The sequence below is a fragment of the Herpailurus yagouaroundi genome, unplaced genomic scaffold (genome assembly GCF_014898765.1).
Source record: "Herpailurus yagouaroundi ecotype Mexico unplaced genomic scaffold, PumYag 29, whole genome shotgun sequence".
Classification (NCBI taxonomy): Eukaryota; Metazoa; Chordata; class Mammalia; order Carnivora; family Felidae; genus Herpailurus; species Herpailurus yagouaroundi.
The window spans coordinates 8,180,097-8,197,663 of NW_024412377.1; the positions used below are offsets into that span (position 1 = coordinate 8,180,097).

General features: G+C 41.8%; 1 protein-coding gene across 4 annotated transcripts in view; it reads right to left on the reverse strand.

Annotated features, from left to right (window-relative positions):
• The window catches only part of CTNND2 (catenin delta 2), a 408,918-nt gene that overhangs the window by 209,844 nt on the left and 181,507 nt on the right, over positions 1–17,567 (reverse strand). For all 4 annotated transcript variants that reach the window (XM_040494066.1, XM_040494055.1, XM_040494045.1 and 1 more), the window contains one exon: positions 11,088–11,301. In XM_040494066.1, the coding sequence (XP_040350000.1) occupies positions 11,088–11,301 (214 nt within the window). The remainder of the gene's footprint in view (positions 1–11,087; positions 11,302–17,567) is intronic.

Below are 17,567 nucleotides of genomic sequence, written 5' to 3' on the forward strand. Positions count from 1 at the left end.
AACGATGCCTCCCAGAATTCCCTTTCCTCCTAGTTTCCAGGGTAATGATGTCCACAGGAGAAACGTGCAGGCAACCTGGCAGGTGCCAGGGAAGCAGCAGGTGCTGAACTCTGACGGCCGTAGGCCCAGGGCACCAAGCTTTGCCGTGGCCTGTGTGCACTTTCATGGCCTCGCCTTCTGGGTGTGGGGCCACGGCCAGCGGCAAAGCTGCCGTTCTCACTACTTCTCCTTCTTCAGCTCTCCGTGTCCTGCAGCAGGCATGCGTGGAACGCCGTGGCCAAAGGAGCCAGGTTTTGTGTCTTTCTCATGAGGCCAATATTCAGCCAACGGGAGGCAGAAGAGGGTGCCTCTCTACCCTCACAGGTGCCAGCTGGTCTTCCTGAGCTTCCCTTCTTCATATCGAGCTTGTCATCCTGATCTCTACCTCCTGACCCACGTCAACTTCACATTCAGCACCAAACACAGCCTTCCTCAGACGTCTTCACTAGCTCCTACATTGTACCAAGTCTCACCCAGATAATAAATCCCTTTACTGTATCACCTACACTGCTCATGCTTTTCCGGTCAAATCACAGCTGAGATGCCTAGTGTTGGGGTGGCTTCCACTGCCAATATCTAAATGTTGCAAGAGGGCAGCAATGTTTCCAATTTCATGGAAGGATTAATCTTCCCTTCAACCAGTAAATGCGTGACACCAAAATCTACTTTTGCTTGGATTTTGTCCCCTGATTCAATTTAAGCTCACCGATGGTGGACCCTGGAAGTCAGGCACCACCAGACTGGCTTCTCCTGACTGACTACATCCAAAAAGACAGTAATTAGAGAATTACTCATCTTCCCTCAAATACTGTGGTTGGCAGAATAATGGTCCTCCAAAAATTTCCATGCCCTAATCCCCATTAGCTATGAATATGTTACCTTTTATCGAAAATGTGATTAATTTAAGACGGGCAGATTATCTTAGAGATTCACTCCTGGCGGCAGTCAGAGGGAAATGTGCCTACAGAAGACTTCTCAGAGATGTCATGCTGCTGCCTCTGACGACAGGGGAAGTGGGTCTCCAGTCAACAAGGGAAGTGGGTCTCCAGCCAACAGGGGAAGTGGGTATTCAGTCAACAGGGGAAGTGGGTCTCAGTCAACAGGGGAAGTGGGTCTCCAGTCAACAAGGGAAGTGGGTTTCCAGCCAACAGGGGAAGTGGGTCTCCAGTCCAGGAATGTGGGCAGCTCCAGTAGCCAGAAAAGGCAACAACCTACCCTAAAGTTTCCAGAAAGGAACACAGCCCTGTTGACATCCTGATTTTAGCACGGTGAGACTTATGTTGGACTTCTAACCTCCAGAACTGGAAGATAATAAACTGCATTGTTTTCAGTGGCTAGGTTTGTAGAAATATGTTGTAGCAGCAAAATGTAACAGATACAGACTTCACTGGGTACCTGTCATGGCCTTGTCTGGGGCTGCTATTGGGGTACACACCTGTGTTGGGATAACTGCTCTCAGGGCTTAGCATGGCTCCTTTTCTAAAGATGATGCATCATGGGCCAGCGTTCACACCCCTGGAGAGTCATGGGTAGGATTTCACACTGGAACAATGCATCTTTGAGGTCCTTAAAGTATACCAACAATTCCTGCGTGAGGTAGCTCTGAGCTACCTAAAGAGGGATGGAGGGACAGTGAAGACCTCTGGCAGAGGCTGTGAGGAATTGAAAGGTTGGGGAGGATGATTTTTATACTTTAGTTAGCTTAAGAATTGTAGACTTTGAACTTTAACACACAATGGCAAGAGATATTGATTTTTAGGTTTTAATTCCTTTGAACTTTAATGTCTTTGGACTCCAACATAAAAGTGGATTGAAACTTTGATTTTTAATTTCTCCTTGGGAATTTGATATTTGGAGGGGTTTATATTAAAATTCGAAGCATCTCTGCATTGCTGGCATTTCATTATTGGAACGTCTCTATTCATTTTTATCTTTGTGATGCTGTTTAATCTTATGGAAGAACCTCCGATATGCTATGTTAGACAACATGGTGGACATTATTTGGGATAAGAAATAAGTGTGGGATTTAATTTTACACTTTGGGAACACAGTGACCCTGGATTTGATTTAAATGATGTGCTACCCGCATCCATTTCAGTGCTTTTTAATATAATATATAAAATGCCCACCAGGAGTCCCAGGTTATCACCAAAAAACCCAGGAAGATAGAGGAAAGGCTACCTTGAAAAATGCTTAGCTCCTGCTTTGGAGAGATGAGCCATGCCTCTAGGTGATCACAGCCAATAGGATTAGAAAAAAACAGGTTGGAGGATGCTAGTCGGGAAAATGCTTCCCCTCTATTCCAGTGTCTCTTTCCATGAAGGGTATTTAGTTAATGTTACACCCTAGACTTTTTCTGCAATAGTAAACTCTCCTGGCTAACAGACCTAAAGAAATGCTTCCACGTTGGCTTCTATCAGCAATAGAGACAATACTTAGTAATATTCACACTTTGTCTTATCTATGGAACTGTTCAGAATTCATGCAGGCAAGAGATTATTAATAGGGACATAATGGAATAAAGAAGAGAATGGAAGGAGTAACCCAGCAGATGAGACATTTTATCATGTTTCTGTAAGATGCAAACCAGATGGAGGGGAGTTGGCTGATGAAGTTGCAATGGAAGCCAGCACAGCCCAGGATGAACACAGAGGGGACTCCATGCCAATGATCCAATGTGGTGACTGCCTGTCCTGGTGGAACCTAGGGAAGATTCATGCTCAGAGAAGGCAGGCACAGGGAATGTAGAAATGAGAAGGGAGGGTACCCAAGGGTGACTGATGCAAAGGAAGCAGCTGCCCACCCTCTCATTCTCCATTCCTGCCTGGGTGCAGAGAACACTTCACCCCCACACTGTCCACTCCTACCCAGGGGGAAAAATACCCGGCAGCCAGAAAATTGCTGGCCCCTCCCTAAAGGGCAGACAAATAAACAACTCAGAAGAATATTCTCCAAAGAGACTGACTGCACAGGAGGAAAATGGAAAAGCTAATGTGGATATCTGAGCCTTAGAGAAAAGCTCTCCTCATCAAGATCCTTAAAGGATTCCCCATCACAACAGCTCATGCTTACCTGCTCACCTGAAGTCAAGTTCACAGTTAACAAGCTTCATGGGTAAGCACAGAGCTCAAACTCTCTACTCTTTCTGTCTTAAAAATGAACAAAGAATTCATCGTTTTTCTATGGTTGAGTAATATTCCATTGCGTGCATGTCTGTGTGTGTGTATACCAAATCTTTACCTGTTCATCAGTTGACTGGCACTTGGACTGTTTACATAATTTGAAAGTTCACTGTGTATAAACAGTCATTCAAGTAGCATCTTTCCTTAAAATACATGGTTTTATAAATTTATGTGTAGAAGCATATGGAAATAGCCGTGTCCTCAATTGCTTGAAACTACACTGTGTATAAACCTTTATTAAAGTAACATCTTCTTTCATCAAAAAAAAAAAAACAAACATGGGTAGACAACTGGTCTCTATGCATTTAAAGTAAGTGTGCAAAATCAATGAGAAGACCCCCATATAAACAAATAGAAATGACAACAGAGAAAAGTCAGATGATTCATGATGAACAGAAAACAAACCTTAGTGCAAAATAATATCCTGATTAAAATTCCAGAATTGTTTACATTCATAGAATAAGTACAGAGGTTATAAGAAACACAAAGGGGAGTTCTTAAGGTTGATATAAGAACACTGTTAATACCACTAATAGTATCTCAGTATATCCCTGCAAAAAACTCCCTCATGGGTAGGTTGAGAGTAATGTGGGATACTGAAGAGATCTCTCACCATGTATGATAAAAAGAAAAAGGGCTCCAAATTGTGTAAGCAAATATAACGAGAGGAAAAGTCCAAGAGGTCCAAAATCTATCAATAATCCTAAAAAGAGAGGATAGAGAAAATGAATAAATTAAAAAAAAATAAAAAGATAGTTTTCTGGCACTGTAGATCATGACTCTTTAAACTGAAAATGTCTAATATCAGTGAATTTTAAAAAAGGAAAATACCTAGATATATCACCACAGACTTTTATGTCTCAAGGATAAAATTATATCATAGAAAATATTCCTCAGAAAAATAATTTCTATCCCTCCATATCTAATAAATGTCAATCATGTATGAGGATTTAGCGACATTTTCAGAATTTCATCGCCTAAGCACCTTCATTAATTAATATTTGGAAGTTATAAAAGAATAAACCAAGAAAGAGGAGGGCCTGGGATCTAGGAGATAGACATTCCAAACCTGAAGAGCAATACAGCAGTTCTAGAGAGCAGTCATCTAATTCTGCCCCCAAAATAGAGGGTTCTGTTCATGAGCTCTCTGGAAAACCAGGGAATTAATGATAATAGAAATCATGGACAAAGTTGAGTTGATGGGCATTATAGATGATGAAGGATCTGTTAGATATGATGCCAGAAATGTACTCCTTTGACAAGGATCATTACCTTGGACCCATTGGGAAAGAAATGTGATGGCTGGGTACCACACGGATCCGCTCTTCCATCATAATGCAAAGGCTAATCTCTGGCTTTCAACTTTTGAATCAAGCTATAGAAAACCCTGGAAGACTGACCATGGTGACAGAATAGATTGCAAATACATCCAACCTTGACAATGTCAAAGTCAACTACGGCGACAGAGGTTGTGAAGAAGGGTGAGGACAGAAGAGTACTATTATTTTTATCTTATAATATGGGTGACGAGACCATGTCTTTATTATACAGAAGAAATAGAGGCTTAACCTTGAAGTTACTGACTGAATGTACTGAGGAACCAAAAATAATGGGAAAGGAAAAGGCATGAGCGGTGAAAATGTGAAAAATCCTTCTCCACCATACTAGAAAGTCAGTATGAAAAGACTATGATCATTGAATTATATAGAGTGAAATAAGCATATTATTTAAAGACATGGAATAAACGGGAGAAAACTAAAAGACAAAGCAGAGGCTAAGGCTGAAAGCCTCTGAGAGGCTGCACGTGTCCAAAACCAGAGGACAGATGAGACAGCTGGGGACTCTTGTTTTCATTATAAGCATTTTTATGCAATTTCATTTTTTGACCATATAGATCCATTACTTTGATTAAAAATACTGAAGTGCATTAAATTATCATCTTTGCCACTTCAGATCCTTCACAAGTAATTGCTTTAAAAAGATGCATTATGGGTGCCTGGGTGACTCAGTCGGTCAAGTGACTGACTCTTGGTTTCAGCTCAGGTCACGATCTCATGGTTCAGGGGTTCAAGTCCCACATCGGGCTCTGCACTGACAGCTGCAGAGCCTGCTTGGGATTCTCTGTCTCCCTCTCTCTCTGCCCCTTCTCCTACTCTCTCTCTCTCTCTCTCTCTCAAAAATAAATAAATAAACATTAAAAAAAAAGATGCATTATGGAATGAGGCCAACAGGGTCTTCTTTATTTTAAACCTGGCAACACTATTACCCTTTCATGGTTCTGCATTTATTTGCATGGTCTTCTTTCCTGGGCCAACACATGTGTTTGCTCACATCTGGGAAAAGATGAAAAACTCCCTCGATCTGGGTCTGTAATAGATTCCTAGGGCTGCCACCGCAGATCGAGTGAACTAAACAACCGAAAGTTACATGGTCAGAGTTCTGGAGGCTGGAAGTCAAAGATGAAGATGTCACTGGCATTGGTTCCTTCCGAGGCTGTGAGGAGAATCTGCTCTGGGCCCCCCTCCTGGGTTCTGGTGTTTTCGGGCCATCTGTGTGGTGCTCCTTGCCTCGCAAAAGCATTACCCCATCTCTGCCTTTATGTTCACATGACCCCTCCCTGTGTGTGTCCGTGTCCAAATTTCTTCTCTTCATAAGGACACCAGCTATATGAGATTAAGGAACCACCCTAATCTAGTATCCTAATTTAACTAATTACATCTGAGTCACATTTTGAAGGGCTACCGGTTAGGGCTTCCACATACGAATTTGGGGGTGGGGTGTACATAATTCAACTTCTAACCGACACGGCTTGAAATCAACGGACCTAATGCTAGTCAGTAAAATAAACTGAGGCTTATCTCTTTCATTAGTTAAATCAGGATAGACTATTTGAGTATCTGAAACATAAGATGGAAGAAAACACAGCTCTTGGAGAAGCAGAACTCTTCAGGACACTTGCTTTCAACAGAAATAAAAGTTATTTATTAGGTTTTATGGTTTAATAAAAAGTGGCTTATCGTGATTTATAAAGCATTCTGAAATCTTTAGTTGGGCATTTCAAAATGTAGGTTGATTATATCCATATTTAGAGAGAGAAAAATTATATTAGTCAAGCCCAAAGGACATGCAGAATTTGTAACCAAAGTTTATTTGGATATTTCTAGTAATTGCTAGCATATAATAGCTTCAACTGGATTTAAATAAAATTCTGATCATCTCATAGCAATTATTGCATAGGAAGAAAATTATTTATTGCAAGGCCTAATAGGCAGAGGCAGAATATATTCTGCTGTGGATAGACACTGCAGTGCAAACAGGCAGCTTTTTTCTAAAGCATGTATGTCTATGTATTCAATGTAAATGCATGTAAATAGCTCAATTTTAACATTTTATTATTGTTCAAACAGTTTGCCAAGGAATACTCAGTAAATAATTTAAAGCTCTCCAAGAACATTTCTTTCTTCTAGTTTTTTATTGGTTATAATTTGGCACTCTAGATCCTTCTGGTTATAGGGCTGGGCTCTATCTAATCTAAAAATCACGTTTAGAAACATGCTTTATTATTTTTTTAAAAAAAATCACCAACACTGTTCTTTCCAATATTTGTTTATAAAACATCCCAGCTTGTAAATATCTAAAGAGGAATTCAAAGGCAACTTCACCCTCCCAGTGTATTCTAACACGCACTGGTTTTCATGCATTTGCTAATATTCAGGGAGAGGAATGCAAGAGAAAAAGCTCCCTTGTACTGGCAGGGCTCCATCATGTACCATGTTGTTACTCCTTGCTAGACTTGGAATTAGGCCTGCTGAAGAATTACAATGGAAGTAAAGGGCATAGTTGCTTCACTACTTAAATCACTGTTTTATTAATTCATGTATGCACATCTAACCTAATTCCAAAAAGACTTTAAGGAAACTCCACACCCAAAAAACAAATAATCCAGTGGAGAAATGGGCAGAAAACATGAATAGACACTTCTCTAAAGAAGACATCCGGATGGCCAACAGGCACACGAAAAGATGCTCAATGTCACTCCTCGTCAGGGAAACATAAATCAAAACCACACTGAGATACCACCTCACGCCGGTCAGAGTGGCTAAAATGAACAAATCAGGAGACTACAGATGTTGGCGAGGATGTGGAGAAATGGGAACCCTCTTGCACCGTTGGTGGGAATGCAAATTGGTGCAGCCGCTCTGGAAAACAGTGTGGAGGTTCCTCAAAAATTAAAAATAGACCTACCCTATGACCCAGCAATAGCACTGCTAGGAATTGACCCAAGGGATACAGGAGTGCTGATGCATAGGGGCACTTGTACCCCAATGTTTATAACAGCACTTTCAACAATAGCCAAATTATGGAAAGAGCCTAAATGTCCATCAACTGATGAATGGATAAAGAAATTGTGGTTTATATACACAATGGAATACTATATGGCAATGAGAAAGAATGAAGTCTGGCCTTTTGTAGCAACGTGGATGGAACTGGAGAGTGTGATGCTAAGTGAAATAAGTCATCCAGAGAAAGACAGTTACCATATGTTTTCACTCTTATGGATCCTGAGAAACTTAACAGAAGACCATGGGGGAGGGGAAGGAAGAAAAAAGTTAGAGAGGGAGGGAGCCAAACCGTAAGAGACTCTTAAAGACTGAGAACAATCTGAGGGTTGATGGGGGGTGGAAGGAGGGGAGGGTGGGTGATAGGCATTGAGGAGGGCACCTGTTGGGATGAGCACTGGGTGTTGTATGGAAACCAATTTGACAATAAATTTCATATTAGAAAAAAAGGAGGGTCCTTGTGACAATGTGACAGCAGCAGTGAAGAGCAGCTTTTATTACTCCATCCTCCAGGGCCATCATGAGCCTTGGTGCTCATCTAATTAAGTTTCTAAAACGTGGACACATTTGTCAGAAACTTCCCTTTTAATATCTAGCAGCCGGCACTACATGGGTGGGAGAGTTCCCAACAGAGCCTCCAACCATCACAGTGGGCTTTGTCGTAAGCATGGCAGTGCCGGTGTGGGTCTGCTGAACATCAGCCCCGCATGTGCAGATGTCCAAGGGTTAGCACACGCCTGATGGCCGCAGAAATTCCAAAGCATCTGAGAAATGAACAATAAGGATGAACGGAGACCGTGGGCTTAGTGTAGCAAAGCATTTGCCAGGCTTGCGGGGAGACAAGAGTCTCAGAGGAGGCGTGGAAAGAGAAAGATAAGAAAAATGGACGATTTGATGTCCTCGAGGTTAAATCAGTTAGCTGTACTAAAATACTGGATTCCCAAAGTTCCCCAGGAGCCAACGGAATCCAAGCTTTCATAGCTCCCCTTGGCAGATGAGTGCTGGGATGGTGCTGAAGATGCAAATGACCCTCTACAGCTCTTCGAGGGATATTCGTTTGAATCCTTTTACTTTGGGTCAGGCAGTAGAATCCGCTCTCGCTGGATCTGCATCATTGATGCTACGTCTAAACAGAAGTCAGCAGAACCTTGCCGGTTTCCAGGCACCCTCAGATTTCTGCCAGCATGGGGGTTCAGAAGGCTTTGTTATTACAGACTGGCCCACAGCAGCAATTCCTTCCATGCTGGAATGTTCTTGCACCTGCTTGCTTCTAACTTCTCTGTCTAGAGCAGTAGCTTTGCCAAGATGCTTATTGTTTTTCAAGAGGATCTACCAGGGAAACCTCAGAAGCCATGGGCTTCAACCCATCAAAATGTTTTAACAACATGTTTTTCTTTGGGAAAAGTAAAACTCATGCGTGAAGTTCAGCCATGCATGATAAGTCCGTGACTCTGGAATGGCAGAAAGTATCTACCGAAGTAGCAAGCACTGTCTTTCCGGAACTGTTGAGCCCCAGTGGCTTGGATGGAGTCCTGACAGAAGACAGCATTTCTTTCAGGAGGGAAGTGGAATTGAGTTTCAGCCTCCAGCACATGCTTATGAAGAAACACTGAGTCGTGACATGACAATGGGTACAAAGCTTTGCCAAGAAAGGAAACTTCTTGACATTCTGAAGAGGTTACCTGCCTCTGATGTTTACACACGAGGCTCACATAGAAATTTCCCATGTTGCCCAGATGCATAAAATGGGAGACATCCGGCATCTGTCAGAAGCAGTGTTTTGGAGTGGCTTCCAATATCAGAAGAGGCAGGAGCATGTTGCAGTGGACGATGTCATGGGACAGAGGTATGCTGTCATTTTCTTTCTGGTTTAAGCCATCAGTCACCTCAGCCTTTCGCATGTGGTCGAATTTCCTTGGCAATGAGGTAAGCCACCAAAGAGGGTTTGTGTTGGGGCAAATCCAAATTTCAGTAAAATCCAATTCTTTTGAAATCATGAAATGGACGGACGCATCATGTGCACAGCACAAGGTGCTGCTTTAGTTCTGTTGGCCTCGTGCTCCCATTGGCACGGCCTTCATGCCCAGAAGCGCCATGATGTTTTCCATCACACGTATTGAGTCCTTTCTCTCAATATGAAAGTAGGGATGGGGGTTCATAACCATAACGGCAAGGTGCATTTTCAATTATTTAACTTACCCCAAAACGGTCCTACATCCTACACATCATAATATCTGATAATAATAGTTTTACCTTTAATGACCCATATTAGTTTGGTGTGAACCATCATTTTAATAGCACTGTAAACTTAACGACGATATTCTTCCATGAGGACAATTCTCCACTTAGAGAAATGAAAACAAAACAAAACAAAAGGAACTGGGGTCTAGTTCTATTTTAGCTAAGAGTGCAAAAGAAATGTGACAATAATCTTGAAGGGTGTACCTTCAAGAAAATACGCTGAGGCTGAGAGTCTTGACCTCACATTGAACCAAAATTGATGCCTCTCAGCTTGGGTAATGTATTTTCTTAAATAAACAAGATCACATATACCTCATGAGCATAGCTACAAGGAAGTTTTAGAATCAAGACAGAAGGAAGATCAGTAGCATCACAGAGGATTAAGAGACCCTTTTCTTGAGTCAACTTTGCAATCCGTTTGCCAAACGCTTGCAGGGGAACTTTGATGAACCCAAACCGGAATATCGCCAACAATATGGGTCACCAAGAGGAGTAATCCGAAATCCCATCTTGAGGCCACTTCTGTTGTTAGCATTCCAACAAGTAAAACTGCACATTTCGGAGGTGAGGGATGAGAGTGATGGCATTCACACGGATTTTACTGCATTCACACGTATTCCAAGAAAGGTACTGCTAAATGCTTACAAGTTCTCACTCTTCAAATCCTCGTGGCTCTCTGAGGCGCTACTCTAGTGATCTCCACTTTACAAAGCTCAAAAGTTCTACGTTCACAGAAAGGCTTTCTCTCATGTTCACGTTCGAAAAATTCCCTAACATGTAATCGTATCACCTGGGAACGTGGACTAGGCATACATTTTTTTTTTTCAAGAAAATAACTGTTAAGTACACTAAGACCTCTCTTGTTAAGTACACTAAGACCTCTCTTCCTAGCCACGTTATAAACAAGAATATCCACCTTCCTAACGGTCACTCACGTATTTTGTCCTTTTATCAATTTTTGTTAAATGCCATTTTAATGATGACCTATAGGTATTGTAAGATGCTGAACCACTTCCAAATCAAGGGACAGAACTGAAATATGGTCATAGAATTTTAGGAGGGTAATGGTTCCTGGATTCTAATGCTCTAATTTGGCTACTCCATGTGTGTGAAATTGGATGATCCGTGGAGTCCCTTGTTCCGCACATGCGTACAGGGACCTGCCCACGGCGTGAGCCCTCTGAGAGGCCCTGCTCAACCATACTTGGTTAGCACTTTTGCTACCATGCTGGATAATGGTGATTTCACCTTGAGAGGCGGGCGTGCTGTTAACAAGGATGCTCACCTGTGACCAGCTCCCGGATCTCCAGGTCGGTGGTCTTGCGGAGTAACCTCACCAGTGCTGGGATGCCGCCGCAGTTTTTCAGGGCGATTTTGTTATCGTCATTGGCCTTCCCATATACCAAGTTTCTCAAGGCCCCACAGGCACTACGGTGGACCTCCGTCATCCGGTGATCCAGCAGGTCCACCAGGAGCTGGATGCCTCCTTGTCTCCTTATCTGCAAGAGCACAGGGAACAACTTTTGCCTTAGAGAGTCAGAAGCTGTCGCCACGTAAACTAAAACAGGTTTTTTTCCCCGTGAAGCTGTTGCTACAATGCATTTCACTGAACTGAATTAAAGCCCACAAAGGAAAAAGCAAGCAAACCCGTGTTCTCCTTAGATGTGATTGCCTCACTTTGATGAATACCCCAGCGGTAAAACGTCAAACATACTTCTTTTCGAGTTCTAGATTTTAAGAAAGGTGATTGTAACTTCATAATGGGTGGACATTTCTCTATAAAAATATGGCACATACTCATTGCATGAAGTAGATAGGAGGACGAAAGATGTTTCTCACTCCTGAGACTTAATTACATTTAACCTCTGTCTTAGGGGCGCCTGGGTGGCGCAGTCGGTTAAGCGTCCGACTTCAGCCAGGTCACGATCTCGCGGTCAGTGAGTTCGAGCCCCACGTCGGGCTCTGGGCTGGTGGCTCGGAGCCTGGAGCCTGTTTCCGATTCTGTGTCTCCCTCTCTCTCTGCCCCTCCCCCGTTCATGCTCTGTCTCTCTCTGTCCCAAAAATAAATAAAAACGTTGAAAAAAAAATTTTTAACCTCTGTCTTAACGGGCTGTGGGATTGATGTGCAAAATGTTAAAATTAGGCTTAATTGGAAAATTCTCTCAGCATTTCAAAGGAACCAGAAGCAAATGAGAAACCAGAACGGACACAAGGACTCTCATCTAAGAAGCTCGGGAAAGTAAGAAAGTCACAATTAGAGCCGGTCGGAACACTAAGACCAACGCATGTCATGCTTAACTCAGGTATTAGATTAATTAACAAAGTCACATTAAATTCTGATGTTCTTGTTAGCCAAAATAGTTTTGATTTTTTTAAAATAAGTACATGGAAAAAAAAAACAAAACTCCTTGCAGTATGTTTCTAGACGAGTCTTCTCTCTGTCCTTTAAGTTTTAGTCCGATTTTTAAATTAAGACTAAAACAAATGGGTTTGTTAACAGACAGACTGTTTCATGGAGTTTTCATTAGCAAAGCTGTATTTGAATATTTCTGCATTTATATGAAAAAAAGAACACAGCTCCTTCAGTAATACTGTCTTCTTTTTTTGAATTCAACGTCCCTCAGGGATTGAAAAATTATGGTTTGGCACGAACCATTATAATTTGGCACTTTCCCTATTCAGTTGTCTTATCACAGAAAACTCATTCATCCCATAGATGTGCCGAGCACATGGCTAAACCCCCACCCTTTCAAAGGTGTGAAAATGTGACTTTCTTTGTGAAGCTACTCCACACACACTATTTAAAACTGCACCCTGATCCGTACCCCTCCCCGATCCAGTTCTTGTTTTCCCTTAATCCGTTATGGAATTCTTCATATCCCTTGTCAGGTTCTAACTTCTTTATTATGTACCTTGTCGGGGACTGTCTGCTAGAATCTTGGTTCTTGGAGGGCGAGTCTGCTTTTTTTTTTTCCTTTTCTTTCTCAGTATTTATTTATTAAGGTTTTTTTTAAAAAAATGTTTGTTATTTTTGTAAGACAGAGAGAGAGCATGAGCTGAGGAAGGGCAGACAGAAGAGGGGGAGACACAGAATCTGAAGCAGACTCCAGGTGCTGAGCTGTCAGCCCAGAGCCCAACATGGGGCTTGAAGTGAGGAACCGCGAGATCATGACCTGAGCCGAAGTCGGAAGGTCAACCGACTGAGCCACCCAAGCACCCCAATATTGATTTATTTATTTGGGGAGAGAGAGAGAGAGAGAGAGTGTGTGAGTGGGGGAGAGGGAGGGACAGAGAGGAAGAGAGAGAATCCCAAGCAGGTTCCATGCTGCCAGCGCAGACCCTGATGTGGGACTCGATCTCATTATCTGCGAGATCATGACCTGAGCTGAGATCAAGAGCTGGACACTTAACCAACTGAGCCACCCAGGTGCCCCAGGGCAAGTCTGTTTTTGTTCCCTGAGGGATCTCTTACCCTACCCCAAGTGCAGTGCCAGGCACATAGCAGATGTTCAACAAATATTTGTCGAGTGAATGAGGAGGGAGACTCTATTACCTGTGACAGCAGTGTTTCTCAGATTTGTTGGAACTTGACTTTTCGAAACTGAGTAATATCCCTCATTTGGGGGGGGGCGAATAAACAAAACGCTTTCTGTGTACAAATGTCTCCAGTGGCTACCGCAGCTCATTATACCAGCTTAGAGATAAAATGAGGGTATGCATCATTCACAGGGAGTGGGCCATCAGATAAATCGGAATATGCTGTAGGAATTACTTTCATCCACCAACAAAACGAAAACAGGAAAAGCTGTAATTCCCCCAGAACTCCTGGCCTCAAAGTCCCTAATCTGGGAAACGAGTATGGTGTTTCACATATGTCATGTCTCGGCAGAGCAGGACCAGGGACAGAAGAGGGAAGTACATGGGACGGGGCTGTTAGGGAGGACATTAGCTTCTGTGACGTTCCTGCACAGCTGGTGGTAGTAGGTACAACCCAGGGAAAGTGGCCAAGCATGTCAGTGGGTCCACTAAAAATGCGAGAAGGAAGCAGCAAACAACTTTCCCCTGATGTACAGTTTTACCAGTGCTTGCTTGGTGCCCACTCAAGAGAGATAAAGTTTGTAATCACTGTGACCATGTCCCGTACATGCATCTGGGTGACAGCCACACCCACTGTATCATAATATTTCAGAAAGGATATTCCATTTGTACAGAAGTTTAAACTATAAGTATTGTTTTCTGTATGTGTGTTTATTTGCATGTGTGTGCTTTACTTTACAATTATTTGGGTTTAATGATCTTAATAATGATGAAACCATTAAAAAAGAGTTAATAAAACCATTTCTACAATTGACTGGTTATAATTAAAAGCAGTTGGTGTAGTAAATCTATCTATCTCTATATTTTAGCTATATTGTATAATTAGTATTTAATTTTTAACATATTTCCCATTCATACAACTTAGTGAATTAAGCTATTCAAATATTATTCCAAAGCATTAAAAAGGAAAAAGAATTCAAAACAAATGCAATATCAATGCTTAATGGTTCCATGCGAACACAATGTTTTCGTGTGGCCCTAATTAATGCCATAGTTCTAAATTTATAATGAAGTCTTAAGTTTTATTTTCATCTACTTAGAGAAACACAAATGAGATGATAAGCTTTTTCTTTTGCTCTTATTTTTGTTTTTGGCGGGGGGCCGGCAGGGGGGAGGGCGGTCACCAGATGGTACACATAAAAAGCTCTTGTTTTCTTGTGTTGAATTTTATCTAAGAATTTTGGAATCCTGAAGTCAAACATTAGTCAGAACTGAGTTCACACACATGAAATGTGATGGTCAGGCCCTTGGTTCTGCCTCCTCCTGTTGTCTCCCACGTCCCAAAAGGACCAGGAAGGAAGCGAGAGGTGGACTTTGAGTTCTCTTGAAGGGTCTCTATCCATGGCAGGACTTCTGGGTGCTGTGGATTGCTGTGGATGGGTCCAGGTGCTGTTCTCCACACTTCCCCCCTGCTTGGTCTTTCCCCTGGGTCCTGCCTCCCATCAACTTCTCCTGGCACCCGATTCTTCTTGTTTCTGCTTGTACCCAACCTTAATTTCTTATCAGACTCCAGATAAACCTATGTTAAACACTAATAAAGTACAAGTTCCCTTTGAAAAACGATTGGGGGAACTCTCTTCTTCGAAATGACACTTGTATTTTCTCTCCCACTAAATGGCCAGCAATCTCTTTTCCATGTATGCTCCCCACTGGGCACTCCACACCCAGCAGGCAGAGGCCTTTGTTCTGCAACCCTCCCCCCCCCACTGTCATTCCAGGCCAGTTCACTGTCTCCCCTTTCTCACTCCATCATCCTCATGGAGAAGTCTTCCAAAGTCTACATTTAATATTTACTAAAATAGGGCTCATAAAATGTCATACCATATCATATGTATCTGATATATGTAAAATAGAATAAAATAAAATGCACAAGAAGGACATCTGCCACATGGAAGGAAGTTAGGAACTATTTATCAGATGAATGGAAGAATCGTGCGCTAGGTCGTCACATGATAGCTTCCTTCTCCCTCTTATTTTTGCTAATATAGAAAAGACATTATTTTTAGAGCAGTTTTGCACTCAGAGTAAAACTGAGCAGTAAGTACAGAGAGTTCCCATGTGCCACCTGCCCCCACACATACACAGGCCTCCCCATTGTAAAACTTACTGAGTAGCAATGATGACCCTACACCGACACATCACAATCACCTGAAGCCAATGGTTTATATTACAGTTCCCTCTCAGTGTTGTAGGCGCTGTACATTCTGTGGGTCTTGATAAATGTATAATGACATGTAACCACCATTACAGTATCATCCAGAATGATTTCACTGCCCTAAAGTGCTCTGTGCTCCACCAATTCCTTCCTTCCTTACCCTAACCCCCGAAACCACTGATTGTTTTTTAATTTTCTCCATGGTTTGGCCTTTTCTAAAATATCACAGCTTTAGTATCGTTTGGTATCTAGCCTTTACAGATTGGCTTCTTACAGCCAGTAATACACATTTAAGATTGTTCTCATGTCTTTTCATGGCTTGACAGCTCCTTTCTTTTTAGTGTTGAATAATACCCCATTGTGTGGATGTACCACACTTTATATATCCACTCACCTGCTAAGGGACATCATGGTTGCTTCCAAGTGTTGCCAATTATGAACGAAGCTGATATACACAATCGTTTGCGTGTTATTGTGTAGATATAACTTTTCAAATCCTTTGGGTGAATACCAAGGAGCACAATTGCTGGGTCATCTACTAGGAGTATGTTTAGTTTTGTAAGAAACTGATAAGCTGTCTTCCAAAGTGGCCGTACCATTTTGCATCCTACTAGAAACGAATGAGAATTCTTGTTCCACATCCTTGTCAGCATTTGGTATCGTCAGTTTCTTGGCTTTTGGCCATTCTAATAGACTGTGGTGGTATTTCATTGTGTTTCCTTGTCTTGCAAGGCTGACCCGTGATTCAGATTTACTTACATTAATACAAATAACTGAATAAAAACCAACAATGTTGAAATACATAAAGGGAAAGCAATAGCTCGAGTTAGACCTGGAATAAATTTCCTATCTGCTACTTTCCTGAACTTAATAGATTCAATGAATGACCGGAAAGGCCTTTTGATACATAACCTGAGTAGACAATCTTAAATTCGTTTCTTAAATGATTCTCTGCTAGATGGTCCACGTTGGTCAATTGTTCCTACGATAATAGCTCTTATCTATTTTTATGCTTTGCTGTAAACTTCAGGGATCTAGACTGAGAGATCAGTCTACAAGAAGTAAGGAAGATGGATGCCGATGAACCCCACAGCAGGAGAAATAAAAAGATCACCTCATCAAACAAAGCAAAACTATGCCCTCTGCCTGTCCTTTCAGGTTGTTTAGAGAGCGAGCATTCTTCAGCCTGACACAGACAGTCTCGTGAGGATGAAAGCTGGGATGTGTTTGCACAGAATCAGTGAAGCTCACCCAGTGTGTATCAGGGAGAGTGAAGACAGCCTCCACACCTCTGCCATGAAATAACCCACTGTTTTAAAGTGTTTTTACAATTTAAACTCTAGAACTAAAAGTATCTAAAAATCATAAAGAGTAGGATGCAATGGTTTTCCCCCTTGCCCTCTCATTACAAGGCAGACTATATATAAGCCTTTTAAATCAGGAAGCAAATGGATGAGCAATTAAATTAAAGAAAAGAAAAATGCAGGTAATGCAATATCACCCATTGTAAAAAAAATGGGGCCTTGCCACTTAATGAATTTGTTACTCTTGATATTCTCTGCATTTATTGAGAATAAACTATATTTACCAAGGAATCAGCTATTATCATTAAAATGACATCAACATCAATGAATAATTTAGAACATATCCAATTACAGCAGTGTTTGCAAGCTCAGGACAGTTTTTGTAGAATGATAATGATGATGATGTATAGTGGGTTAAATAGTACTTTAACAGAGAATAGAATTCCTCTTGGGGGTTCCTATCTTCATTTAGAGAAACAGTGTGAAAAGTTGCTTTGAGGATAGCAAGACCCTCAAGGATGGGTTATAGTTGTTGTTGGCAATAAGAGATTGCTCACCCACCCTGCAAATGAAATGGAAGGAATTTGGAATTAGCTGGGAGAAGGAGGAAGAGGTTGGAGTAAGTAGCCTTTTTTTTTTTTTTTTAACCTATTGTTGGTAAGATCCTCAAACAGCTGAGGACCTGGGTAGACATTTCCATACCTCTCAA